Below are 27,804 nucleotides of genomic sequence, written 5' to 3'. Positions count from 1 at the left end.
CATGTTTTGCTTGTCACTGTTCAGTGCCATTGAAAGGACCAATTCGAGCAACGAGCCAACTGGCTCTTAAGTTTTGTGTTACGGAGGTGTCTGGTGAGGATTGGCAGGTGAACCCTTGACTACCATGCAGATGATTGTTGTGTCACGGCAGGTGTGGGTTTTATGCCCATTTCGCAGAACGCCACATTTTGCAGAGTGCGCATAATATAATATCTGGGGTTCTATGTTGCAAACCATGATATTATGAGAGACGCCGTAGTGCAGAGCTCCAGAAATTTCGACCACCTGGTGTTCTTTAACGTGCACTGACATTGCACAGTACACAGGCCTCTAGCATTTCGCCTCCACCAAAATGTGACCGCCGCAGCCGGGATTGAACCCGCAACCATTGGGTCAGCAGCCGAGCACCAAACACTGATCCACCATGGTGGACGGAGTGCACACGAGCAGAAGTCATGTGCACACACGCTAAGCGCAAACGTGGCGTTCTTGCGTATGTAAGGTTGCAGTGCTAAAATTGCTAGTGAAAAGTTGTCAACAACTGGCACAGAATGAGAGCTTCGTTTAAAAAACACGAATCATCACCCAAGTGACCATCACAATGCATTTCTTTTTATTCTTCCTCCCGCCAAAGCCTACTGGCAAAAAACTAGGTGCAGTGTACGCCCAAGGCGCCATCTATACTTCTTTTTTTCTTTCTCAAAGCACTCGTATGGGGAGAGAGGGAGAGCTTGGAATGAACAGAGCTTATGGACAAGAAAAAAGAACTGTGCTCAGACAAGAGGCAGATGCTGCGATGCAAGCCCGAAGCACATCTCTCCACAATGCCTGCCCTGCAGACGCACTCTCTGCTTGGTGCTTTCGGACTTGACCTACTATTCCGGCTTGGGTGGCAGCCTCGACTGTAAGTAAGCAGCGACATCTTGTGTTTCCTGCACCAAAGAGAAACGGAAAGGATATGTAAAAAAAAACATGGTTGATCCCTCTGTCATAGGAATCGGTATAACACGAAAGTAAAACGTGTCTTCACAGACGTAGTTGAGCATTTGTTGTGCATTGTTTCGCCCCGAGGGCGAAGGAATGAATGCTATAGCAACAAGTTGTAATGTCACGCGAAGAATGGCAAGCAGCTCGAAACTTCCAAGGCGTTGCTCAAGCAGAAATGACGCACGGAACGAACATACACAGGATGAGCGCGAACTAACGACTGTCACAGTTCGACAGTTAAAGCGCGCTGGTCAAATACAAAAGGAGGACGCACAAAACAAACGCACAAGTACACACAGGATGAGCGCGAACGGTCACAGTTGTAACTTATTTGTTTGTGAGCAGCGCACTCCTTTCGCAAAAGCGGCCGCTGCAGTGAGCGAAATGACCTCCGCTCTCTGTAATTTGAACGCAAACGTGCGGTGACAGCGCGAGACGTACAAGATACACGCGCGTGCAGGGGCGACCACGCCCTGTAAAGCTCACACGCTCATCTCAACGCGGGGGGCGACGACATTTAAAGCGCACTCTTCGAGCCCTTCGCGCCATCTCACTAGTGATAACGAAAACACGCTGATGTACCCTGATCTCCGAGTACTGCCACTGGCAGATGGTGTATATAAATAGCACGCTGTTAGTATGACGAGGAACGTGCCGTTTGTGGTGGAGTCAGTGATGCTACCGAGGACTTCTGATTTGGAGCAATTTTTGGAGCAGCAAAATTTCCGTTTTGGAGCACTTTGGAGCAGCAAAATTTTCATCTTGGAGCACTTTGGAGCAGATAATTTTGCATCTGGGAGCACTTTGGAGCAGCGAATTTTACATCCTGGAAGGCAATACAGAAGCATATTGCATTAACATTTAAGCACCTGAGTATTATTATGGGGCTCTTATGAAGGCTAGAAATATTTCGATTCATTGCAAATCTCAAGGAAAAAAATCATCTCAGGAGCATAGGCGTGCGCACAGGGGGGGGGGGGGGACAGGGGGGGCCGCCCCCTCCCCTAATCACCTAAGAGGGGGGGGGGGGGCAAACTCTACCCCGTACATTGACCCTTGCGATAGCAATTATATGGACACTCTCGGCGGATTTTTGCCGTCGCCGTAATTTTCCGTATAAAGTCCAAATTAATAACATCACCACGCGCATTCTAACCGCGGGTAAAAGCTCGCGAGCGCTGGCGACGAACGCGGCTGAAGCGAAGATTAAACTAGCCGGCCGTCTGTCCCCGCCGCACGGACAGCGCATGAGATAACATCTTCCCGCGTGCGGGCCTGCCGTCGATTGCTCGTCAAACAGAGGGGAAACGCCCCGCCCGTCTTTCGTAAGGAGCATGAAGGGACGCCAGAGGAGCGGTAGGGGGGGGGGGGTACCGCATCGTTCGAAGGGCGCAGTCGCTTGCGCGCGCGCTATCTCGAGGCATCAGGAGACGGCTCGTAAACTTGCTGTGCTTTCAACGCTTACTTCGTGTTTAGAGAACTCAGAGCAAGAAAACGCTTCGGTTCCTGGAGGGGCCATATTCGCTTAAACCAGCGTTTTGTTCAGTTACGCGAGATCGGATCCAAAAGAGTTAGCTGCTAGTCTTCGTTTCACAATACAATTTTTTGGTATCGCATTCATTGCTTCGCTCTTAAGCGAAACTGAGTTTTTTAACCGTCAGCTATTGACCCCCGAAAGCGAGGGGCGGACGTGTAACATGGCGTAGCCGCTTTACTGTGGGCCGTCAGCGACGGGCCCGCTACTGACAGCTGCGCATTTGCGGCTGCTCCGACCAGGAGATATTTTACTAATGAGATGACATTTTTAAAAAAGCAAGCAAAAAATTCGAATTGGAACCCTAGCACGTGAGCTCGAAAGGGCAGGGCCTTTTAGGGGGTATTTGCCGCAGAGTGATTACAAACTCGGACGTGCTGGCGGAAGGAATTACGAAAAAGCTCTTCTGGATGAAGATCCATGGATAAAGTATATCTGAGGAAAAGTGTCAACGCGTTTCCACCGTTCGCGTGCTCTTCCATAAACGCGAAGCAAGGAAAATTCGATATTGTCCCATATATCTACTGCGAGCGATCCCAGATTTCATTCCGCGATGTCCGGAAACAGAAGTGACAGACATTTTAGGTGCACTCATGTAGTTATTACTGAACATTGCTTTCCTTACGTGCCATGCGACGCTTGAAACGAGCTATCAGCAGCGTTTCTGGAACAGACGACGTCCGCCGATGAATCGCCGTCGCACTTTCTCGCTACCGATAGGCCTAGACGTCACGAGCCTCTGCGGAGAGCGCGTTTTGCTGTCGAGCCGACTTGCAGAACAGAAGCTCCGTCGGCACCGTGCATGGCATCGTGGCTTACTCGGAACGCACGCGCGAGCGCTATTTATTCAGCGGAATAATTCTTGGTCCATGATTGCGACTTTATTGGCAGCCTCAAGATCGAGCTGCACATGTTCTGACGCGCCGGCGATGCGATTGCTGGTGATAGACGCCCCCAAACCCGAGACTTTGGCGCAGTTTGGCGCAAATTTCGTCGATATTATCAGGATGGCGCAGTAAATACAATTTGGCGCACTTTGGCGCAGTTGGCGCAGGAGTGGAATCACTGGGTGGAGTCGTTTCGCGCTGTGCGCTGGTGATCGAGAAATTGTAAGTTCGATTCCAGGTGACGGAACTTTTTCTTCAAGTTTTTTCTTTGCTATATGTTAGTATTTATATTTTACAACGTCATATCCGTGACGGAAATGCATCAGTGGAGCCGTGGTGGACCCCGGCATAAAACACTTTCGTGTTAAAAAAAAGAACTTTTAGGACAATGTGCACGAACTTCTTACTAATTGTATTAGTAATTGTGAGGGTTTAATGTCTCACGATACGATTATGAGGGATGCCGTAGTAGAGGGCTCCTGAAATTTCGACCACCTGGGGTTCTTTAGCGTGCACCTAAATTTAAGTGCACGGCCCACCAGCATTTCGCTTCGGTCGAAATGTGGCTGCCGCAGCCAGGATTTGATCCCGCAATCTTGAGGCGTGTTACAATTGATTCCAACAAGTACACATCCTTTACCCTGCAACAGACACTGTATCGAAATACATATGTACCTATGGGGCATCATCCAAAACTTCAGAAAAACCAAATTAATGGAAGTCAACAGCACTGCCACAACCACGTAGGCATAGGTATAAATGGCACCATTTCCCTTTTCACAGTAATCGCCTCTGTTCCTGTGCGCTTGACCTCCTGGGTCCACGTACACAAGGACCGAGATGGTTGAATAACACAGGACGGGTTTGCTTTAGCTGCCCATGTGGGGATGACGGCCAGAGGAGGGCCTCCCATCCCGAAGCTAGAGACAGCATCGCGTAAACAGCTACAACTAACGCAACAGGTGAATAACAATACCGTATTTACTCGAATCTAGGCCGGCCCCAATTCTAAGCCGACCCCCGAAATTCGCAAGGCCAGAAAAAAAGAAACTTAATCATTGTACTCAAATCTATACTCGAATCTAAGCCGGCCCCCCACTTTCGCACATCGTTTTTTCGAAAAAAAAAAAAACGTCGGCTTAGATTCGAATAAATACGGTATGATGACATCAAAATTTGCACCAGTACCAGGTGTTCAATTTAGATCCCCTTGCAATCTAGCTCTGCTTCCAGGGGCAACAGATTGCAAAGGTCCAATTCCCACTTTTGTAACTTTAAGGATCACTGTTCATATCACAAACATCTCTCGCTGCACTTACTGTAATATCCCGAGCAAGCGCACCCCCTACGGTGAAAGATAATCTGACAAGGTTTGGAGGCTATCAAAATTCAAGATGGCGGCAGAAAAGCCCCTTAAGAATAAAAAATGCACACCCGTGCTTCTAATGAAATGCTTTAGTGAGTACGCATGTATTCGCTGTTTCCGAAACAGTGAATGAAACAGTGAAAATAGCGGGAGGGGAGAGTGGGGGGCACTTGCTTTGTCACTGGCGCATATTTCAAATCTCCCAAAAAAAGGAGAGGGGCGCTTGCTTGGGATTTTATGGTACTAGTACCAAAACAGTCGAGAAGCAGACAGAAATAAGTGAAACCTGTGCCAAAACGGTATGTATGCTCTTTTTAAAAAAACACCTACTATTTAAGCTTAAATTCCTTCCTGAGCGAAACTACCAAAAATTTGAGAAGTTTTCCACAGCCTATACCTTCCATAAATCTTCAGCAGCAGTCGAAAGTATGAACTTGTTTTATTTGCCTAGTTTTAGGTACATAGGAACCCAGACTGTACAACTTTGAGGGGAGCACGTGGCAATGTTGTATAATAGAAAAACTAAGAATATAGGCAGTGACGCTCAGTCTTGCCCAAAAAACAGGTACAGGCTACCTAAACATGGCTGCGGAATGACCCTGCACTTCTCCAAGAAAGGCAGATTACATTATTTTAGAGCGAAAGCTGTTATGAGATAACAACAACAGTGCCGCAGTTGTCCGCTGCCGCCGGTGTCCCTAACCGCTATCACGCGAAATAAGAAAAAATGAAATAAATAAAAGATATCCATGATCAGATGGGATTTGAACCTGGGCCCTTTGCGAGGCAGTCACCACAGAGCCACGCTGGTGCTTGAAACTCCTTCGCAAAAGTACCCTATACAGGCGTCATGTCGGACAAAGAATCACTTTAACAATGGAATATAGCGTGGTAGAAGAGTAAAATAACAACCAGGCATCACACAATGCTAATTGCGCAATGAGGGCGTGGTTTAAAGCTTCCCATCCACTACAAAGTGCTCAGCCATAATTCCTCACGGTCATCAGCCACATGCAGCATCAACAAAATGCACATAATGCCTCACAGATGGGTACTGGATACCTTGCTTATCTGCAGAAAGGCCAAGAGTGGCATAGTGGGTACCTTGCAGGTGTACTTGCATTAGATGCCCCAAGAGAGTTTGGAACGGGCTGTATAGAAAGGCCGCTCTTCAAGCTTTCGCTGTGAGTGTGCTGTGCGTTGTGTACAGGCCTGGCATTCTTAAAGCATTTACAGCATAGACCGCTTATAACGTAAGTCGCCGGAGTCGCGAATGTCCACACTATAAGCAGTACTGCACTATAACCAAAAAAACAGTTTTGAAAGGTTGCACGTGTGCAAAACATGGCCGACAGGCAGGCGCGCGATTCCGACTATCGAGGCATGTGACTGGGACGTAAGTTTGCATCTGCTTACATTTGAAAATGTTGTACGGTTAGCGTCCGCAGACCTGCGGTGCCGATGTAACAGACACAGAAAAAATGCGCTGTCACGGGAGTCCCCGCGGTAACACACTGCGCGTGAGCGATGTCGAAAACGGTGGCGACCACAAACCACCACTCGAGTGTTTCACACGCACGCCCGTGTTTTCGTTAAGGATGTAAGTCGCCCCTTCTAAATTCAACAACTGCAAAATGTTTCATTGACTCGGCACCAAACCGCAACTTCGGTAGTCCGCGGCCGCCGACATGGCAGCTAGCGCTCGTTAGGACTAGCGTGCGCGTTGCAACTTGGCATGCCGCCGCGAGAAGCTTGCCCTAGGCAACACGGAGATCGGGCATAGAAGAGATCACACTCGTGAACTAAACCGAGGACATCACGCGTGAAACGAAGTTTCGGTTCGCGGTCGGGAGAACAGCCGCGGCAACTATCCTGAAAAAGTATTTCAAGCTTGTAAGTCCGCCTGTTGGTGGCAAAGGCGAAAGCTCTATCGCGTCTCAAAGCATTGTTACTTGTGGGGGAATCGAAGTTGCATGCGCGATATGCGCTCTACGACAAAGCAGCTGTTTTCTCTATGGAGACAAACATTGGTAACGCGCCCTTGACGCGGATGCGGGCGCCTGTACGTAGAGGAGCGCGCATGTCAAGCAGCCGAAGTAAAGGGGGCAAAGGCTTCTCCGTCGGCCACGCAACGGCTCCCCCTCTTCACACCACGCACCCGCGCCGGGCTGCTGCCTCCCACCGCCATCGCTTTTTTGTTTTTTCTCCCCCCCTCGCTCCTTGTTCGTTTGTTCCGCGTCCCCTCCTCCCTCGTAACAACGTCGCCGCTCTCTCCCCCGCTGGCGCATCTCTGCTGAGAAGCACGCTCGCTCCCTCGCATCTCTGAGAATGTTCTGGCAGCCGCATTATAACCGGTCTTTCGTCTCGGGGGACTGCACAATAAACGGTATGCATATACATGGAGTTCTATGGAAGGGTAAACGGGAGTCAGAAAAAAACGCATTATAGCCGGTACTGCACTGTAAGTGGTTACATTATAAGTGATCTGAGCTGTAATTAGAAGAGGTGTGAACGAATCTTTATGCTTAATTTAAAAAGAAAATTGAATATAACGTGCATCTTCTTTACTATAAAACAATACAAAAATTGCCGGCGTATGAAAACAAAACCAAAACCGCAATGGCAACAGCCTCCCGTCAGAAGAGTCAGATACAGTGCAATTGTTATCAGATAATGGCGACGGAGCACATTATGTTGCAAGTTCAAGTGGGATGATTTCGTGTGCGACTGAGCTGTGCATGCCGTAGTTGCGAAGTGCAATGAACGAAGTGCCGCTGTTTTTATGAACGTCAAGGGAAAGTTATTGTGCACACTGAAGAGAGCTCCTTTTTGCATGCTCGAGGCCTGTGACTGCAAGTGCCGTAAACAAAGGGAGATCTTCGGCTGCATGTCGACCAGGAAATGTTTCCATGGCTGAAAACGTGAAGATGTCCCATCTCGAAGGTGAGTTTATCGACTAGGTGAAGCTACTCCATGTAGATCAAGCTTGTGTAGGTAATGACCCTCAGATACACCCACGATCAAGGAGTATCCAGAAGCGAACTTGAAGACAGTAAAACTGGATCACAAAAGAAAATGAACTGCCAGGAGAATAACTTTTCCATTGTAAGAACCTGTCTCACTCTCTCTCTTTTTTTTATAACAGTCAACATAGGTGCACGTAAGTTTTTTCTTTTGTGCCTGCAAATACACTCAAACCTCGATATAACGAACATGGATATAACGAATTATCGGTTATAACGAAGTAAATGAAGAATAGTCTTGTCATAGCTACAGTGTTACAAACAAACGTTTATAACGAATTTTCGGATATAACGAAGTTATTTTCTTGGTAGATGCGACTTTGTTATAATGAGGTTTGAGTGTATTTGGTGGGTGTTAGATTTGAGTAAAAAAGATTATTTTTTCTCTCGGGCAGTATAGGAGAGTCGTCGCACGATGCGTGTTCGGCATAAAATTTCAACGTATAATTGAGGTTTTCTAATACATTATTTCTATGGGGGTTTTGCCGGCACCAAACCGATTCATCATAAAATACGGGTCATTGCGAAACTGGGGGACGTATATAATCTAGGTACCACTGTATACTGCACACTTATTGCATAGTGGCAGGCCTTGGCATTGGTGGTCTTGGCAGAGGCAACGAGGCGAAATGGACATTGGATGCCGCAGTAACTAAATTTTTTTGAGCACGTGATGACCATGGGAGACTTTTTTAAAATATTTGCTCTGGGAGCCAATAGCATGTGTGTGGTTTCACTTATCCACGAAGACTGAGTTGTAATTAACATGACACACACTCTCATACCAGGACATGGCCTGCTGATGTCACATTTTTTCGTTATCAACAAAAATGCCACAGTTGTAGCACAGCATGCTTTGCAGCACCTTTAAAGCACCCCTTGTGCTTGGTGAAAAAACACATACAGCGGAAAGCAGATGCTGCTGTGAACAGCTCGGCCAAATCTTGCAGTTGTGTGTAGCAAGGAGAGGTCACAAGCGGAGCGCAAATTGCCACTTTCTCAAGTGCCCTCTCTTCATACAGAGGCCTGCGCTCACTCTCTTTGGAGCTGCCAGCAGCTGCTGTATGTCATCATACAGCAGACTGCTACTGTTGGCCGATAGTCTGCATAAATCAAGAATGGTACAGTAGAACCCCGCTGATACGTTTTTGAAGGGACCGTAGGAAATAAACGTAAGAGACGGGAAACGTAAGAGCCGAAAAACAGGAAAAACGGCAAAATATTTAGTGGTACAGAATTTTATTTCAATTCTTACGAGCAGCACGAAAATTGGCGCGCTCAGCCGCGATCTAGTCGATGGATAGAAACGCGGAGCTTAGGACGGCCTTATCCACAGAAATGTAATCAACGTATGTGATTTTTTTAACACCAACAGCTGTAGGCATGAAAGAACTAAGCACACACAATCACGACCGGCGCGGCGAGTCCGACCGCGAACCGCACGCACGACCATGCGAGCTCCAACCAGCCTGGCTCGAACTCCTCCCGTTCTCCGACAAATAACGATGATGATGAGTCTACGCCAACGCGATGGCAGAAGTGAATGCCAATCTCGAAGGCCTTGCTTTCGCAAGCAATTACGTCATACACGCCATGTTTGTGCAATACAAATCTCAAAGGCTATGCTTTTGTCAATAATAAATGCCAATCTCGAAGGCCTTGCTTTCGCGAGCAGTTACGTCATAGACGCCATCTTTGCAATTTGAATCTCGAAGGCCATGCTTTTGTTTGCATCAATTGAAAGATTCTGTTGCTTGCGCCTTTCATGCGGCTAATATTACGGTCAAACGAGGCCAAGCTGCGTGAAAATGCACCATGGCCGCTCTCTTTCGTAGTCACTCGGTCGGCTCCGGGCACACTTCGCGACGTATCATACGGGAACGGTCCGACAGTTACGGCGTAACAGCGGGGTTCCCAATACATTGTATCCTATGGGAGCTATGCCGGGACCGGCGGAAAACGACGTAACAGCCGGGAAAACGCAGCAGTGAGGAACGTAACAGCGGGGTTCTACTGTATTTGGATCAGACGAGCTTCTTGCCACTGGGTGCCACCAAGTGCTGGCGCCGTGCTCTATAGTGTGCTAAAATTACACAGTAACAGCACTAGTGCATGCTGGAATCACACCAGGAGGGAACGATCACATTTCATGACACACACTGATGCTGCTTCTTGCACCCTTGTCATCCCCCCCCCCCCCCGTGCAGCTGCCAAGTACTCGTCAGGATGAAAGAATAGAGAAGGCACTTGAAGGATCACTGCAGCGATTTTTTGACCATGTCCAAGTAATGGTGTCATGGGCCCAATAGTGGAAATACTCAGCAGTTTGGAAAATTATTTTAAATAAGCAAAAAAGCGTTACACCGAAACCCAACCGAGCAGTAGTCTACACGTGACGGGGTATAAGACTGTAGAAACCGGAAATCGTTGCAAGGCATGCTGGCCCCGCCAGTGCGGAGTATGAAAGCTGCGAAAGCCGCGAGGAGCAGATACTCAGCGGAGAGGTGACCACACCACACCATGTCTGTGACTGACTGTGCCACGTGCACAAGCTCTTCGGAGCTGTGGGACAACAGAGTCCGTGATTCGAACGCATTTGGAGGCCGACTTGAATCGCCATTCCTCTTCGATGATGTATGCACCTGTTTAGTTATGTGTTTGCCTGGTTGCACATTCCACTGCCACGTGGCTCCACCAGTCCAGGCAGCTAAAGTTTGTGGCTGCCGCAATCTGGTAAAATGCTGATGCTAAGAAGTTTGCGGAAAATCTAAAACTTTTTAATATTGCTGTAGGAAGAATGCATAAGTTTGTCAATAGCGGCATCTGACATCGCGTCGGTAGGATCGGTGAAGTTCAATATAAACCAAGTACGAGCCACCTTTCGCACGATGCGCAGCTTACCGTATGTGGATAGACCCGGTCAGGGTGGACCCTTTATACATTACGGAAAGTGTTTCCGTACGGTAAAGTTTGCGCATGTGCATTCCTCAGCCGGAACGGTGTTACCGAGTTTCCCGTGTGGTAAACCGGCACCGCTAGCTTATACACTAAGATCGAGACGAAGGGTAATCGTTAGCTGCACGTGTTTCGTGTAAGGTAATTATACGGGGCATTGTGTGCAGCTAACAACGCAACACCATTTGCCACCCATTGCATGCCTGCCAATACGGAACTGAAACTTGCACGCTCAACTAACGAAGCGGTGGCCAAACATACATGATAGTTGCCTTGTGGACAGCAGGCACTGTAGTGGCACTTTGGTTGCGTCATTTCTGTCACTTTGCCCTAAATGACGTCACACACACGTTTCGAATAATTGTGGGAAGCCAGGCGGATGAGTCGAGGGAATCAATAAAATTCATTTGTAAAGAATCTGCGTATCTTTCCAGTCTGTAATCTGGCATAAATGACGGAAACGTGCAAAGGAACGTACCCAGTGAATTTTATTGAGATCCACTGACCTCAGAAAATTGCCAGGGTTGGCGTTTAAAGCGTGTGAATCCCTGTAGCTCCACTTGTTCTTGACAAATTAAAAAAGAATTTTTGTGGCGATCGATTTGCGAAGCAATAAACTTTGATACTGAGGTCATTTGATGATCACTTGGAAAAGTGGTTGAGTTGAGGAAAAGTGGCTGAACTCATTGCAGGCACATTGCAGGAGATGTGGGTTCAGGTTCAACCTGTGGCCTTTCACCCACTCTTACTTCCGTTTACATTATTATTCTCTCTGACTTTCAATTAAACAGAATCAAGTTTAAGTTTTCTTTAAAGTTGAAAGTTAATTACACTCAAACCTCGATATAACGAACACGGATATAACGAATTATCGGTTATAATGAAGTAAATGAAGAATAGTCTACAGTGTTGCAAATAAACGTTTATAACGAATTTTCGGATATAGCGAAGTTATTTTCGTGGCAGATGTGACTTTGTTATAATGAGGTTTGAATGTATCTTAACTTTCAAAATTAAGACGATGAACTTATGAAAACTAACAACAAAGCGTGCTCCATGGCCATTTTGTGAAGGTGGTGAGATTGCATATGGGCCCTGTTGCCAATGCTGCAAATGTGGTTCAGGCTTCGTATTCAATTGTAACAGGCAGGCAATTTTCGAACATGTTTAAAAAGAAAAATAAAGGCGTGCATAAGATTCGCGTAAGTATGCCAAGCGCAAGAAAGGATGATACTGACCTCCTCGCATGAGGAGTGACCCATGCCCTTGTATTGCCGGAAGGTGACGTCCTTCACAAATGTCTTCAGAAGGTCGGCCGTCAGCTGACCCCAGCGCATGGGCACCAGGTCATCGCAATCTCCGTGGCACATCATGATGGGCGTGTCGTGGTTGCCAACAGCCGCCTGCAGAAAGAGAACACAGAAAGCTCTTTAGTAAGAAAGACTCTTAGAAGTAAGACAAAACATTTTCATTACCTCACCACATTATATCTTATGTAATGTACATACCAAATGGCACTCAGAGATGCCCTTGAACCATACACGCTTGTTCTAAGTTCAGTTTTACCTTCAGCCAAATTTGTCAGAATGTTACTTCATTTGACACAAAAATATAATTGCCAACCGATAATCTGAGCAGTGATAAATCTAACAACTCCACAGCACCATCACTGACTCCACAGACAATGTATAAGTATGAGCAAAATTTCGGACTAACTACTGTGTTCCAGCTATCGTTTGAACTCGAGGTTAGTGCGGGTGCCAATTTGGCCATGGAGTTGAGTGGAAATATGTTGTTCGCACCCTTCCAGCACTAGAAGTAACAAAAAAATTGTCCAGTAGCTACCGGCCATGCAAAAGTTTGAAACAAGCCAAGCCAAAAAGTGGTAAAAGCTGCACTTCTGCAATCTGTACCGCGAGTTTCGTTTTGCGCAACCAGCATTAGTTAAATTATGCATTAAGCAGCAACACAAAGACCTTCCAGCAGTTTCACATGTCATCAATTGTACTCTCAATGTGTGTGCCTAATGAGGGAGGGAAGTGGTCAACAATGGCTATAGCGAAGTATGCGATCATTTGGCAACCTTAGCAGAGTCTTCACATAGCGCATGTATCGACTACCTCATCTGCAGCGACAGCACAACTATGGCTGAGATTTCTTCCGCTAAACTTGCTGCTGCTATTATCTGTGAAACCGATCAGAGCGATAATGTGGGTGAAACGTTGCTCCAACCACTCACGAAGTGTGGAAAGAAATATAGGTGGCATACAAAAACGTATCGTGAAAAAGTCATGGCCACTAACTGTTTAGGCCTGCAAGTGACTAAGTGCACGTGCATGTGCGAGGCATTGACAAACTTGTGCCACATCAATGGATGATCACTTTTAGAGGTGTATCCAATTTTGCAATATTTCCTGTCGGCATTGTACGCGTCGACGGGCAATAGCGTTTCCGGCAGTGTGATAAAGTAATGCAGTGTGCTGTGCCACGAGTACCTTCGCTCGTAGATGCTGATCCAATCGCAGTAGTCGCAAGAAATTTTAGGAGAGCGACAACCTGAGACTACACTTTTTTTTGGCCACTTGTGAATAAAGTCCCATATTTTCTGGCCATTTCGATATGTTGCACTTCCAATTATTTAGACTGTTTATGTTCGAATTATTGCTTGGCAACTTCATTGTATTCCATATTCATGTGTGCTCCAGGCCATTTATTAGAGGCACGAGCACTGACTGACACTGTTGTTTCCCTCCCAAACACTTCTGGTTGAGCACTGACTTCTGGTTTTCCGAATACAGTAGAACCCCGCTGATACGTTTTTGAAGGGACCGTAGGAAATAAACGTAAGAGACGGGAACGTAACAGCCGAAAAACAGGAAAACGGCAAAATTAGACGATCGAAATTAGTGGTGATTTTTTTAACACCAGATAAATTCCGACCGCGAACCGCACGCACGACCATTGGATCCTCCCGTTCTCCGACAAATGTGATATCAAAGCATAAGTGAATTAAGGCCTTACAGAAATAATCAATGCAAATAGACTGTGCATTTTTTTAACACAACAGCTGTAGGCATGAAAGAACTAAGCACACGCAATCACGACCGGCGCGGCGAGTCCGACCGCGAACCGCACGCACGACCATGCGAGCTCCAACCAGCTCGAACTCCTCCCGTTCTCCGACAAATAACGATGATGATGAGTCTACGCCAACGCGATGGCAGAAGTGAATGCCAATCTCGAAGGCCTTGCTTTCGCAAGCAATTACGTCATACACGCTATGTTTGTGCAATGCAAATCTCAGAGGCTATGCTTTTGTCAATAGTAAATGCCAATCTCGAAGGCCTTGCTTTCGCGAGCAGTTACGTCATAGACGCCATCTTTGCAATTTGAATCTCGAAGGCCATGCTTTTGTTTGCATCAATTGAAAGATTCTGTTGCTTGCGCCTCTCATGCGGCTAATATTACGGTCAAACGAGGCCAAGCTGCGTGAAAATGCGCCATGGCCGCTCTCTTTGGTAGTCACTCGGTCGGCTCCGGGCGCACTTCGCGACGTATCATACGGGAACGGGTCCGACAGTTACGACGTAACAGCGGGGTTCCCAATACATTGTATCCTATGGGAACTATGCCGGGACCGGCGGAAAACGACGTAACAGCCGGGAAAACGTAACAGCCGGGAACATAACAGCGGGGTTCTACTGTATTCAGAAAATGTCTTCTAAAAAATAAAATCTGGAACGAAATTGATGGTTCTGGCTGAAGTTAACAGTTACATTGGATACATGTGATATCAAAGCATAAGTTTACTTACACGGGCCAATTAACTGTGCATGATTTAATGAAAGTTAATTTAATGAGTTTATTGAGAGAGCACATGGTTTTCTTGAGCAGCTGGGATTGAAGCAGATTGTCCGGTTAAACCTGAATCGAAGAATACACCTGAACCAAAATTTTAGCTGTAATTCATAACTATAATTCTTGGAACATGCCCAAACCTGTGTTGAAGCTGAATGCAATAAGCTTAGGATGACATGGTGACTAGCTCAGCATAACACAGTTAACCATTTTGGCAACAGCTAATTGTTAGTTAACCTATCTGGCAAGGATTGTCATGCTCCCTTTCATAACGATTATTATTTGGTACAGTATGGCCCACCGTTGACAGGAACGTGGAGCACAAGTGCATTCTTTTCCCTCTAGCAAGGCCTGGCTTTGCTGCGGACGATAGATACATCGTTTGTGGTGAAAGCACCTGTTTACAGAACTACTTCAGTTTACACTAGCGGCTAGACTCTAAAAGTGGTTTCATCCTTCGGGGTGACTTTCTGTCACACTACAGACAGACCAAATGTAAACAGATTACGTGCAAATAAGTCCCTGTGCATGGTTAATGGATTTCTGTGTTGTCAGACATTGCAGGGCCCATGACTCTTGCTTCGGCATTAATTTGCATTAATTGCCAGAAACTGTGAACATTAGCCTTCACTTCCTCTAAACTTATCTGTAATGTTACCTATGCACCCAGTTTGTGAGATCGTTCATTAGATCTGGCGTCTAAAGGCATGATGAAAAGTGTCGCTACAGCAGTAGTGAGGGGTGAGTGAACTGATCCATCTTGGCTTATAAAAATTTGAAAAAATCTCCTAGTTGTCAGTAGTGTTGCCATGATCATGCAAGACCTGAGCTTGCTTACGGCTGACATATTGTAGCGATGCCAACTGCTGAATTCTACGCTAGTTTTAGCATTCAATTGTCATGGCTAGCTAACCCCATTGGTTTGACAAAGTCAGACCGTTTCTCGCATGATAGAATGCAAGAAGCCTCAATAAAAGGCACCACTACAAAAGAGCGACCTAGATTACACATGGGAGCTGTGCCAGAAACATGTTTGGCCTGTTTGCGATTCAGAGCGAAGGACAGTAACATTTGTCCATAAAGAGAATGCTTTGAGGTGCAGCACGAGCATGCCACGAAATGGGGGGATATTGATGTACGATGTTCGAGCCTTGTGCTGAAGCTTTTATGTAGCAACACATAAACACAGGTCCAACACAATGTGTTAACTGGTGTAAGCAAAGATATGGTGCCATTCAGCGACACTAGGTGCTACGTTATCGAATTGCTTGTATTGCACTCAGTCAAACAAATGCACAGCATATGCAATGCAAGAAGGATTATTCTATAACTGCCAAATAATCATGTCTTGCTGTTAGCATTTTCCTTCTCGAAGACTGTGCACTTGCTTCATTCCTATCAAGAATAGTACGTTATGCTCACAGCTCTCTCGCCATTCGTGACCTGGAAGTACCGGGGCACGCAACATCAAAGCAAGACAGAAGAGGATTATTGTGTGATAAAAATGCACACTTAGGCGCATTTTTTTTAGTGTAGCGAGGGCTGCAAGTTAGTGTGTCCCCTTTAGACTACACTGTATATTCTGATTGCAATATCCTTTCCAGGTCGGTCCACCTGCCAGTTAGGGTTGCAACACATGTCGAATTGTTCATAGTTCAAACTAGAGCAGTGTTGGGACTAGTGCATAAAAGGGCAGCCTAATTGCGGAAGCCTTTAATTGGAGCAACTCCTCACCAGCGCCTTTTCGAGCTCGCTCTTCTGCGGGGACGAGGTGGAATGAGCGACACCGTTTTCCTCGCAAGTTCGAAACGCACTCGGCTCCTCTTCGTCTTCCTCCTCGCACGTTTGAGAATGAGACAACTCCACAGCTTTCTTGGTCGCATCCTTTACTACTTCCTTGCAAGTTCGAGAGGGAGACGGCTTTCCAGACTCTTTGTTGGCTGCGCTGTTTGCATCCCTTGAAGTTTGACACTGTGGCAACTCCACAGCCCGTTTGGTCGCACCCTGTTCTCCCTTTTTGCTAGCACGAGACAGAGACGACCTCCCAATCATGCTCGTCGCACTCTTTTCGTCTTCCTTTGAAGTTCGAGACGCAGACGACTCCCCGGCCTCTTTAGTCTTACCCTTTTTGGGAGCTGCCGCCGCCTGCGAGCCCTGGCCACGGGATAGAGGGCCACAGTTAACCTGAGAACGCACTGCGGAACGGGGCGGCACGGCTCTGCGTTGCAATGCCTTGGCAATCGCCCCTTTCTGCACAAACCAAGGCCAGCGGCATTGCCATCCAATAGGTATGTTTCTGTGCGATGTTGTTACTAAAATTGTGTGCTTCCGGCACAAGTATCCTCTAATATTGATCGAGGCATATCCAGAAGCGATCTCAAAGGGGTACTGACACAAAAATTTCAAGTAGTAGATTTTTTTTTTTTTTTTGGTCAAATGAAAGGCTGAGCCCTCAAGAGCCTACAAAATGTACTGTGAAGCGCGAGTGCACCCTGAAAAAGTAATTATGGTTATGTTTTTAAACGCTAGTTTCAGTTCCTACTGTACCCTGATGTCACAACACGGTATGAGCTTCTCGTCACGTGCTCACGCAAGATATCGTGGCATTCCCACGGCCGCTCCGTTCCACGGCGTGGCTGCATTGGTGACGCATAAGCAGCCATTTTGGAAGTTTTGGTACCCGACGTCATCACAACTAGCCAGACTGCTGCGAGAAGTCACCAGAATTAGTACTGTAGCTTGACGTCAAGCTAGTGTCGATGTCGGTACGAACGTGATGGGAAAATTGACTTTAATATCAAAATAAAATATCTTATGAGCATTTGCTGATCTTCACACTTGCTCAGAGCCATCTCTGTACACAGGAGATTTGCATGGTGGAGTAAACTCAGCTTCGAAAAATGGTGTCAGTACCCCTTTTAAGCCAGGAAAACTGGATCACAGAAGAACATGAACTGCCAGGAAAATAAATTTTCCATTTAAAGAAAACGTATTGTAGCAGTCCACTTTCTTTAATTTTTCAGATCGTCAGCCTAGGGGCATGTAAGTTTTTTTTTTTCACCCTCGAATATTTGGTGGGCATTAGATTCGAGTAAAAAAAGAAATTTTTTTTCCTCAGTCGGTATCAGAGAGTCATCATACGATGCACGTTCGATGTAAAATTGCGTCATACAATTGAGGTCTTTAATACATTATTTCTATGGGGGTTAGCCAGGACCAAACCGATTCGTTGTAAAATGCGGGTCGTCGCAAAACTGGGGGATGTATAATCGAGGTTCCACTGTACACGGTTTTCTTTTGTCTTCACTGCAACGTACGCGTACAGTAGTCACACAATGCTGTTACAACCATTTGAAAATCGTCAGACAAGGAATGTTGCTGGAAGCAACAGTTTGACAAATGGAACTTTTCTTTGCCAGGGCAGCAACTGCTTTTCTTAGCAGCGCATTTATGCACACCTTTTTTCCTCTACCCCACCCTCAGCTAGAGCCAGATTTTTTTATTGTTGTTCGCTGGTCGCTCCAAGCGTGAGAGCACCCTGAAAAAGTAATTTTCAGGGTGCACTCGACCCCTAAAGTTTTATCTGGAGTGGACTGCAGCCGTTGTCTTTCTGGAAGAGCATGCACTAAACACTACAGCAGAAGATGCTTGACATCGGCTATACTTTACTTCCAACTTTACTTTCATCCTCCTAAGATGCCCAAGTTTCGTTCCTTCCTGCTTTTATCCACCACTCGCGTGCCAGCTAAACCGCCATACCTGCAGCAGCCGTACGTACCCGTACCAGATTTCCGTCAATCTCTTAAAGTATACTTCACGGATGCTACAGTGATGGACACTGACCGCAGGAAAGTGCTTGAAGAGTGGCAGCCAGCAGCTGAGGCCCAAGATGCCAGCCAGGGGCTTGGGGTAGCGCAGGCCCGAGTACAGTGCCAACGCCCCGCCCATGCTGAAGCCGCCCAGGACAATGCGGTCCGAGGAGATGCCTGCTTTCTCCTCGTCAGCTATGAGCCTGTGGACTGACACACACGTGGAATGGCACTTGTAAGGAATATGGTTTGCACTACGATAAAAAAAAAAGCAAGTTGTTCGCGAGTTTCATTATTTTTAGATGTGAAAAATGACAATTTCCCATATTTTCATGTGTATAACCCGCACAAAAACTTTTTCAAAATTTGGTGCTATAGTCAAGACAAAAAACACAAATTCTGGTCTGCAAAGGTGGCATCACGACAGTGCTTCACAGCTGTCAAGGAAGCTGTGACAATGTACGGGGATCATTTTTAGAAAATTTTGCACAAATTGTTATTGAGGGTGTGGGTTACATGCGAGAAAATGCGGCAGCAAAAACCATTTGTTATTAAGTTAGATTCTGTACAGAGTGTATCGTTTGCTGACCCTTTCCGTTCCAGCGATTCTGCAAGAATCATATGCGACAAAACTACGGTGTTTTCAGGAATGCGAGTGTCAACAGTGCTAATTACGTAATTACTCTGCGCTATAGAAAATGGGGCTTTTCCTGCACTTTGGTAAATGCCCATGCATCACATTATGCCCAGGTTAGGCCTCTGTGCTCCCCTTCATAAACCCTGTTGCCTAATGCATGCGCTACAACCTGCCTTACATGGCACTGATATTGTCTTCAAAGAATTGGGGATGCCTCGAAGTTGGGATGTTTGAAGCCCCAAATATATTCTTGCTTTTATTTTGGCCCTGTCAACTGGATCTGAAATGACAAAGACTATGGCTAGTTCTGAGTGAAGTTGTCAATCCCAATGTCGAGCAGTTTCGCCTTACTAGTGGCAAATGTTGCCCAATGACAGCTGCATACATGCCGTTACAGCAGTAATACCACCTTAATTCATTCTCAATCCAATGACACCCTGATATAAGCACTAAAACCTGATTACAATGAAGTTTTGACATCTGACATGAAAGTGACTTCATTAAACCCGAAATTTTATTATAAATGTGTATTCCTAAAAATATATCTAAACCAAGACTATTCTCCGTTTATTTCATTATAACCAATAATTATTTTTATCCGCATTCATTATACTGAGGTTTGAAACATAGACACATGCATATACACAGAGTCAACGACCTGCACTGGCTCTATCTTCATTTTTTTTTTCTGCTAACCCCATGGGTAGTGCCTGCCATAGTGCAATATAAAACTTGAAGCTGCACCGACTAGGAGCTCTTCAAGCTGAGCTTACTTTTCAAGCATTTAGCAATTGGTGCCTTTTCCATCTGGAATTTCATCTACTGTTCAGCTGCCGAATAAGTAATAGACAACATGCCACGTCCACCTAATTGTATCAGTGCACACATCTTAGCAGTACGTTCACATTTATACCTCACCTAGAAATAGTTGCACATAGCTGCCATCAAGCTGGTCAAGTGCAAGCGCTGAAGGCCACAGATAGCTCGCTAATGCAGCAAATTAATCAGCATTTGTTGACATTTCACCGCTGTTGAAAAGGCAAAGAAGGTGCAGCCTCAATGTGCTTTGTGCATTACGTTTACAGTTTTGCGTGTCATTCTCTGCCTAGTTGCATGGGCGATGTTCGTGACAGAATTTTGTAAAGGCTATGTTGATTTACTCGCTATGATAAATAAAATGTTGCTCCTGCACTTTAGCCCACCTTGTACAGTACGGTCCACTGTTAAAGGGAACACTTGAATGAGCAACTTTCATTTTGTTGGCCCCCTAACGGCTAGTGGATGCGGAAAGATTGTTCGTGCACGTTACTAGTCTATCATCAGGGTTCGGAACTGTCAACCACCCGTAGCTTTATGCAAATCTAAGCCACTATGCTTTTGCAGGACAGCGAAATCTGGACATACCCAAAACGCAAGTGTTCCCTTTAACAGTGGACCCGTCTGTAGATACACATCTGGCTTCTTCAAAGTGAAGCCAACATTGCCGTTGATTCCTTTTATGGTAATGAGAAGCACACATTTCTACAACGCAGCTTGAGCATGCCTCCAGAGGAGCATGCGACTTCTATTTGAAGTCGGCTTTCCTTACATTAGCATGCCACATGAACACAACAGCTCCTTGGCTACAATTCATGCTAGAGAAACAAGCCATGAAAATGCCTAGAGCAAAGAGCTCACGAATCTTGGAACTATATTTCCCAGCTACTACATGCAGTTTATACGTGCAAACTCGTACACGAATTCAGTTGTTTCGTGCCACGACAAAGGTAATTCTCAGAAATTAAGCAGTGGGGATAAACAGGTTATTCTTTCAGCCACATTATGTCAAGCATCAGAAACTGTGCAGTACTAATAGGAAAAACCGTCCCCAATTACCTGCGTAGCCCTAGTGGAACTGAAGCCAAATGGTGCACAAGGACATGTTAGCATATTAAGGGTTGCTAGACTATTCACAGTTTTCAAATACTTTTGCTGGTAACGAAAAAATCGTAAACAGGGGGTGGGTGCTTGAGCCGACATTTCGAAAAGTGGATTTGTCTTTTTCAAGGCTGGAGCTTCCAGCCTTGAAGAAGACAAGTCCACTTGTCGAAACGTCGGCTCAAGCACCCACCCCCTGTTTACGGATTTTTTCATCGCAAGCTTCCATCTTCCCCTTCCTGCCGTTTTCTGGATTTTGCTGGTAATAGGTTTCATGAAGTCAAATACACTCAAACCTCATTACAACAAAGTCGCATCTGCCACGAAACTAACTTCGTTATATCCGAAAATTCGTTATAAACGTTTATTTGTAACACTGTAGCTATGACAAGGCTATTCTTCATTTACTTCGTTATAACCGATAATTCGTTATATCCGTGTTCGTTATAACGAGGTTTGAGTGTTAACACCTCATGTCATTTTGCCAAGTAAAGTGTCCCGAAACTTTTGTTTACAGATAACTTAAAAATTTGCCCCTTGGAAGCACCTGGCTTCAGTTCTGCAGCTGCAAAACATTCTTTAAAAGGAGTGAAAAAGAATGTTGACTTGCAAACTTCATATTAACATATTCGAGATTACCACACGCTTTCTAATGTGTGCCAATGTGAACAGGTAAACCCCCAAACATTCTGTCTGTTGTTTGACAGAAGCCATTGCTGGGGCACGTATTTTGACACTGGCTGCTGCACAGCTTCCAAATTTCACTTGGCCAAGGCCAGCTGCATGGCCGAAGCCGACACCTACTTCCTTCTGCAGCCGCTTTGATGCCAGGCTCATCTTCCCGGCCGTTTGGGTCCAGAGAGCAGAGGTCGAACCATGCAGTCATTCGCATGCCCCCATTGAGAGTCACAGGGATCACTGGCCTGGAAAACCGTTGGTCTCTTTAAAACTGCTACGTCACGAGGTGACATACTGCCCCTAGCATTGCACTCTGAAAGCCCACTATGGTTATATACATGCAACTACATACCTCGATGCGAAGTTGTTTCTAACTAAAGGGCTACTGCCAAACAAGTACTACAATCTTTGGCTGCCTCCGCATCTGAGCCATTATAAATGTCATTCTCCAAACCCACACTGGCTTTCACATCTTTTTTCCACCATTCTGTCGGGCTCCATGCCAGCTTTGAGCAACGAGGTCATGTAAAATGTCCTGTGGCTAAAACCTTTGAATGCCACAACATTTACTTTGTTTATTCGTACATACTGCAACCCTGATGGGCTGGGGGTGAATGCAGAACAATAATCAATATAGACAATATGAATATAAACAAGCAAAATGAAATAAATTGTCCCTACTATTCAACAGCTTCTAAGAATACATTTAAAGGAAGAGAACCAGTAGACCCAGGCAATGAATTCCAGTTTTCGATTAGAAAAGGTAAAAAAGCTGTATTTAAAAGTTTCTGTATGGTTATGGTTATGGTGTTGTAGTGTTAGATCATACAGCAGGAGTTAGGTAATGATCTGAAGAGAGCTGACTAGAGGAGTTAATTATGCAGTGCAAGAAGTGTTGTGGAGGGTAACAAATCTCTATTGAACCTGTGGCATATGAAGCGAATGGCTTTATGTTGCATTTCTTGTGCGGATAGGAGAAGCATATTGCAATAGCGGCCAGATTAGTGATTACTAATTTAGTGTGCTGTAGTTAGTGTGCGGTACAGATTCTTTTTCACTGCCTTTGAACTTATCAAATCTATGTGTTTGGACCAAGGCATATTAGGTGTGAAAACAAGACCAAGGTATTTATACTCACTAACTTTCTGAATGGGGGTATCATTATCTTGTAAGTAAAAATGGAAGGTGTCATTCTATTAGTGAAGGTCATAAGGATGGTTTTACGGATGTTAACTGCCATTTACCCATGTAACGTGTAACCAGATGGCCTGTTTCAAGCCTAAAGACTAACTACTCTTGGTGCGTTTTGAACCCCTTGCCACGACAAATGATAATCTTTTTGTGAGAGCCCTAAAGAAATTGATGCCTCTCAGCAATGTAGTGGCACTTAATTAAGAACGAGTGTCTGTAACCCTTTAAAGGGGTACTGACACGACAAGAGCCCAGAAAAGGTAGTGCTAAGCACCCTGAAAAAGTAATTACAGTACGTTTTTAAAAGCTAGTTTCAGTTCCTACTGTACCCTGACGTCACAACATGGTATGAGCTTCTCGTCACGTGCTTGCACAATATATAGTGATGTTTCCACGGCCGCTCCGCACCGTGGCTCCATTGGTGACGCACAAGCAGCCATCTTGGAAGTTTTGGTACCTGACGTCATCACAACTAGCCAGAGTGCTGCGTGAAGTCACCAGAATTGGTACTGTAGCCTAATGTCAAGCTAGTGTTGATGTCAGTAGGTGCGCCATGGAAAAAGTGACATTAATATCAAAACAAAATATCTCATCAGCATTTGCTGAGCTTCACACTTGCCCAGAGCCGTCTCTGCATACAGAAGATTTGTATGGCAGAGTAAACTCGCCTTCAGAAAAAAAAAGGTGTCAGTACTACTTTAGTAAGCAAGACTCAAACAAGAAAGAACAAGATGCCAAAACTCACGCCGTGGGGCATATGTACTTGACGTGTGGCTGACGTATGGCTTCGAACACAGACGACCAGCCCAACCTGCACCATTGGGAAGCACATACATTCAATTAATTACGCAAACGATTGTATGAATGTTAATCCCATTAGGCCACCATGGCTTCACTAAATAACAGCTGCAGAAAAAGTGCTATTTACAGATATTAATTGGTAAAGCAGTCTAGCAGAAGCACTTAATAGAGCAAGCTAAACATATGCTTATTTAAAACACACCCCTTTACAGCATCCTCATTTGGAGACGTGACTTTTACTATTTCCGAGCACTAGTTGCAAAGAAGAAGCCGTGAACACTGAGCTAATGGTAAATTAAACATTCCTGTTGCCTAAGGTCTCTTTATGTCACTTGCTATCTTGCTACACACGATTGCTTTAGTGAAGGCACACCGTGTTCAACGAGACGTTGGATATGGGTCATTTTGGCAGGAATTTTAAAATACATTTTTTTTCACCTTTTTAGAAATGCTCGCTGCCAACAGATGACTATCACATGTAATTTGAGTGGGTAGTTGAATTTGGTTTATGACAATGATTACATGGTTATTTACATTTTAATTACAAGTAATTGCTGTAAAATACATCATAATTAATTTGAACACTTCCACTTGCTTTAGAAAAGGAAAATAGACAACCACCCGTTTGTAGCACGAAGCCATACAGGTGGCTGTCTATTTTCCCTTCCTTAACCCTTCCCCCGCCTTACGGGACTCCACAGAACTCATTTGCGATTCCACTTGCTTTATGTTTGGTCTCCAGAACCTTGGCATCAAATCACGTAAATTTCATGCATATATAGACAGTCGATCGTAATGTGGGTTGCAAAAGGATATATGTGTGTGTGTGTGTATATATATACATACACACTGCTGAAAAAATAATTAATCTGTATCATTTATTTCGGTACTCCAGTAAATCACAATAAAAGACAATAGAAATTTACCGAAGCGTTTGAGCCAGGGACTGACCTCTACTTTATCAAGAACTGATAAAAGCTGGTTCCCAGCTGGAACAATGAAATAAATTTAATGTGTATATGCATACTATAGCATGTGTATATGCATACACATGCATACATATGCATACACAGCACGAGTATGCGCTTACACGTGCTGTTGTAGAAAATGCTGCATTTACATCATACTCGTGCATAAATTTGTGTTGCGACAAAAGAAAGGCTACAGAGCGCACGGCGTCCCGTTCGTACTTCTCAAAGCTTAAAAGAAAACATCAACGTTTTTGTCACTGAAGTGCTTACATGAAAATAACACATAAAACACGCTGTCCGGAATAAAAATTTCCCCGTAATATTTTTTTGGCCACTTCTCTGCAGAGATTTTTAGCAAGTGGCCAACTTCAATTGCAACCAGCAAGCTCAGTGATTTGCTTTGAGGAACCGAGAGGGCGAATGTGATCTGCTGGATTACTTGGAGCACACACGCTGAATCATCCCCTTCACTTTCACAGAAAGTGAAGTGGGCTGTCATGGAAGCCCACAGTTTGCCAATTTTAAAAATTTGACGAGTTGAATTTGAGCATAGTTTCTCATCATAGTTTGCAATAAGATTGCCCTTTCTGGCCATCATAATTCAATAAAGCACATTTAGTTCCTTTGATTATCAGGAAAAAAAACAATGCAGATAACTGCTTTGTGTGTGCTCCACTGCCAAATTAGCATGCTGATGCAGCGACTAATTAATTTTGCTAGCAGCAAACAAATTCAGTGCAGAGCAAATGTTTAATGCAACAACACGGAAAATTCAATTGCGTTGAAACATTTGGGAGATAATAAAAAAGGAATGAGTAACCAATTTCTTTGGGAATTTTGAAAATGAAAACTACAAACCAGATAGAGTAATTATAAGTGATACGGCCTTGAGGTCAACATTAGGGTTTTTTAAGAAACACCCAAATCTCCATCAATACTTTTGAGTGGGACGTAAACGTATCCGTCACAGTGGCTCAGTTGTTATGGCATTCTGCCGATGTGTACGAGTTCGCTGATGTGGCTGCATTCTAACAGGGGAACAGTATGTAAACGTACATCAACATAAAAAAAAATATGGAATTGGCTGCGTGATCGGGGCATAACTTTTGTAAGCTTGCGTATAACATACAAGATGGACAGAGTTTTAAATGCTGCCTCACCCTGTATCTCCCAGGCCATGCAGGAAGATAACCTGAAAAAACATGAGAATGTGCAGTGTTTCATTCAGGCATTCATCGTGAGCACCTAAAGAGAAATATATGTCTAGGTGCTCCAAAAATATCGCTTTCAAGGAAGGTTTTCCACAATTCTGACTTCTAATTGCCTTCACTAATGTGAAGGAGTGACCGAATTCGTCGCATTTCAATTTGTACTTTTGGAACAGCATTGCTATTCATTGTAGTACTTGCGCGAAAACAAACGGGGACGAAGAAAGAAGACACACGGACAAGCGCAATCTAACAACTGATTTATTTTTGAAAAAAGCGTTTGCTTAAAAATTAAAAGCCCAACGTGATCTGCGCGCTTCCGCCAGAGAGCACACACCACCCGCGCATACAACAATCAATAGACCACAATTCCCGAGATCATCGCGTCCACACAAAATGAAAAGGGCACGTCATTAAAGATACGCGGACAGCAGCGAAATCTCCTTATCTAATAAAGCAACAGACAGATGGCTGATGCACTTGTCTTCTAGTCTATTAATCCAAAGCGCCTCAACTATTTCCCTCGCAGTCTTGTTCCGGTGTTTGAACAGAATGAGGCACTGGCATTCTGTTCAAACACCGGAACAAGACTGCGAGGGAAATAGTTGAGGCGCTTTGGATTAATAGACTAGAAGACAAGTGCATCAGCCATCTGTCTGTTGCTTTATTAGATAAGGAGATTTCGCTGCTGTCCGCGTATCTTTAATGACGTGCCCTTTTCATTTTGTGTGGACGCGATGATCTCGGGAATTGTGGTCTATTGATTGTTGTATGCGCGGGTGGTGTGTGCTCTCTGGCGGAAGCGCGCAGATCACGTTGGGCTTTTAAGCAAACGCTTTTTTCAAAAATAAAATCAGTTGTTAGATTGCGCTTGTCCGTGTGTCTTCTTTCTTCGTCCCCGTTTTGTTTTCGCGCAAGTACTACAATGAATTCGTTCCAACTAGGCCGGCTAGCAGTTTTGCTTCAGCATTGCTATTTCACTCCTGAAAATGCACCAGGCCACTGGGTCCTTTAATAAAATAAAATAAAATAAATAAAATAAAAGAGGTCACGAGCGAGTTAGATCGTTGTTACCTCGCATTCATCGACCTCTTGCGGACTGACAAAAAAAAAAAAATCTATGTGCTCCCCTTCCTGTTTTTAACTACTTCCAATTTCCTGTGGCTGGCTCTACGCGATTTGCAGGGTTTCGAGATGTCTACGTTACGCCAACAGGGAGAGTGCTGGCAGAATTAAATTTGCGGTCAGAGTGCTATGATTAAACTAGACGCTGGCTTCCGGCACGGCACGCAATACCGGAACACCCGGCATGAATTAGAAATGCGCACAGACATGCGCCTCCAAGCCGCACGCAAGCGCGCTCTCTCCCGCTATCGATTTTGCACAGCTTTCTATTTCAGAACGCGACCTTTCCGTGCATTTCAAGGCGCTCCACGTAACGTGCCAACCGGCAATGGTTAGGCAACCGATCGCCGCGTTAAGTTACATCTACACAGGAAGACCGCTTCCAGCGATAAATCAATCAAGAGTAAGCGGTTACTTTCGGCGCGCACCGTATGGGTCTGAGCCCGTAATCGGCCGTGACTCGCGATCGCGGCGAGCGAAACGAACAACTCGTTTCGTTTTCGCACTTCCGCCGCATACGACTGATGTGGGCAGTGGAGACAGGCATGACAGAATCGATACAACGTAAAACTCGGGAGGATTTAGATCGGAATAAGCCTAACTCACAGTGGCGGTGTGCTTGGCGGTGGCGGCTACGATCACGGGTGATGGCATGGCGGACGCCGTGTTTCCTCCCATAAACAGGAGAAGCCTCTGATGGTGAAGACCCGCCGCTCAGTCAATCCAGGCTCGACGAAACCGGCAAACACATGTACGGCTTGCCGGAGGACGCACACAGCCGACACACACACACACACGCACACGGGCACACACAGCTTCCTTTCAACCTTGACAACGCTACACGCTGCCAACGCTGC

At 45.3% G+C, this 27,804-nt stretch overlaps 1 protein-coding gene across 1 annotated transcript; it reads right to left on the bottom strand.

The window, feature by feature from the left end:
* Positions 1–590: 590 nt before the first annotated feature.
* LOC119372580 (acyl-protein thioesterase 1) lies at positions 591–27,804 on the bottom strand. Its single transcript, XM_037643058.2, has 7 exons — positions 27,554–27,804; positions 25,775–25,806; positions 23,588–23,653; positions 21,778–21,896; positions 18,454–18,629; positions 11,991–12,155; positions 591–932 (listed from the first exon to the last, which is right to left on the bottom strand). Exons 1-7 carry the CDS (start codon positions 27,623–27,625, stop codon positions 876–878), a joined length of 687 nt encoding a protein of 228 aa, XP_037498986.1. The 5' UTR covers positions 27,626–27,804; the 3' UTR covers positions 591–875.

This window comes from Rhipicephalus sanguineus, chromosome 10 (genome assembly GCF_013339695.2).
Source record: "Rhipicephalus sanguineus isolate Rsan-2018 chromosome 10, BIME_Rsan_1.4, whole genome shotgun sequence".
Classification (NCBI taxonomy): Eukaryota; Metazoa; Arthropoda; class Arachnida; order Ixodida; family Ixodidae; genus Rhipicephalus; species Rhipicephalus sanguineus.
Note: the sequence above shows the minus strand (reverse complement) of the source record. Positions and strands in the feature narration are given on the sequence as shown.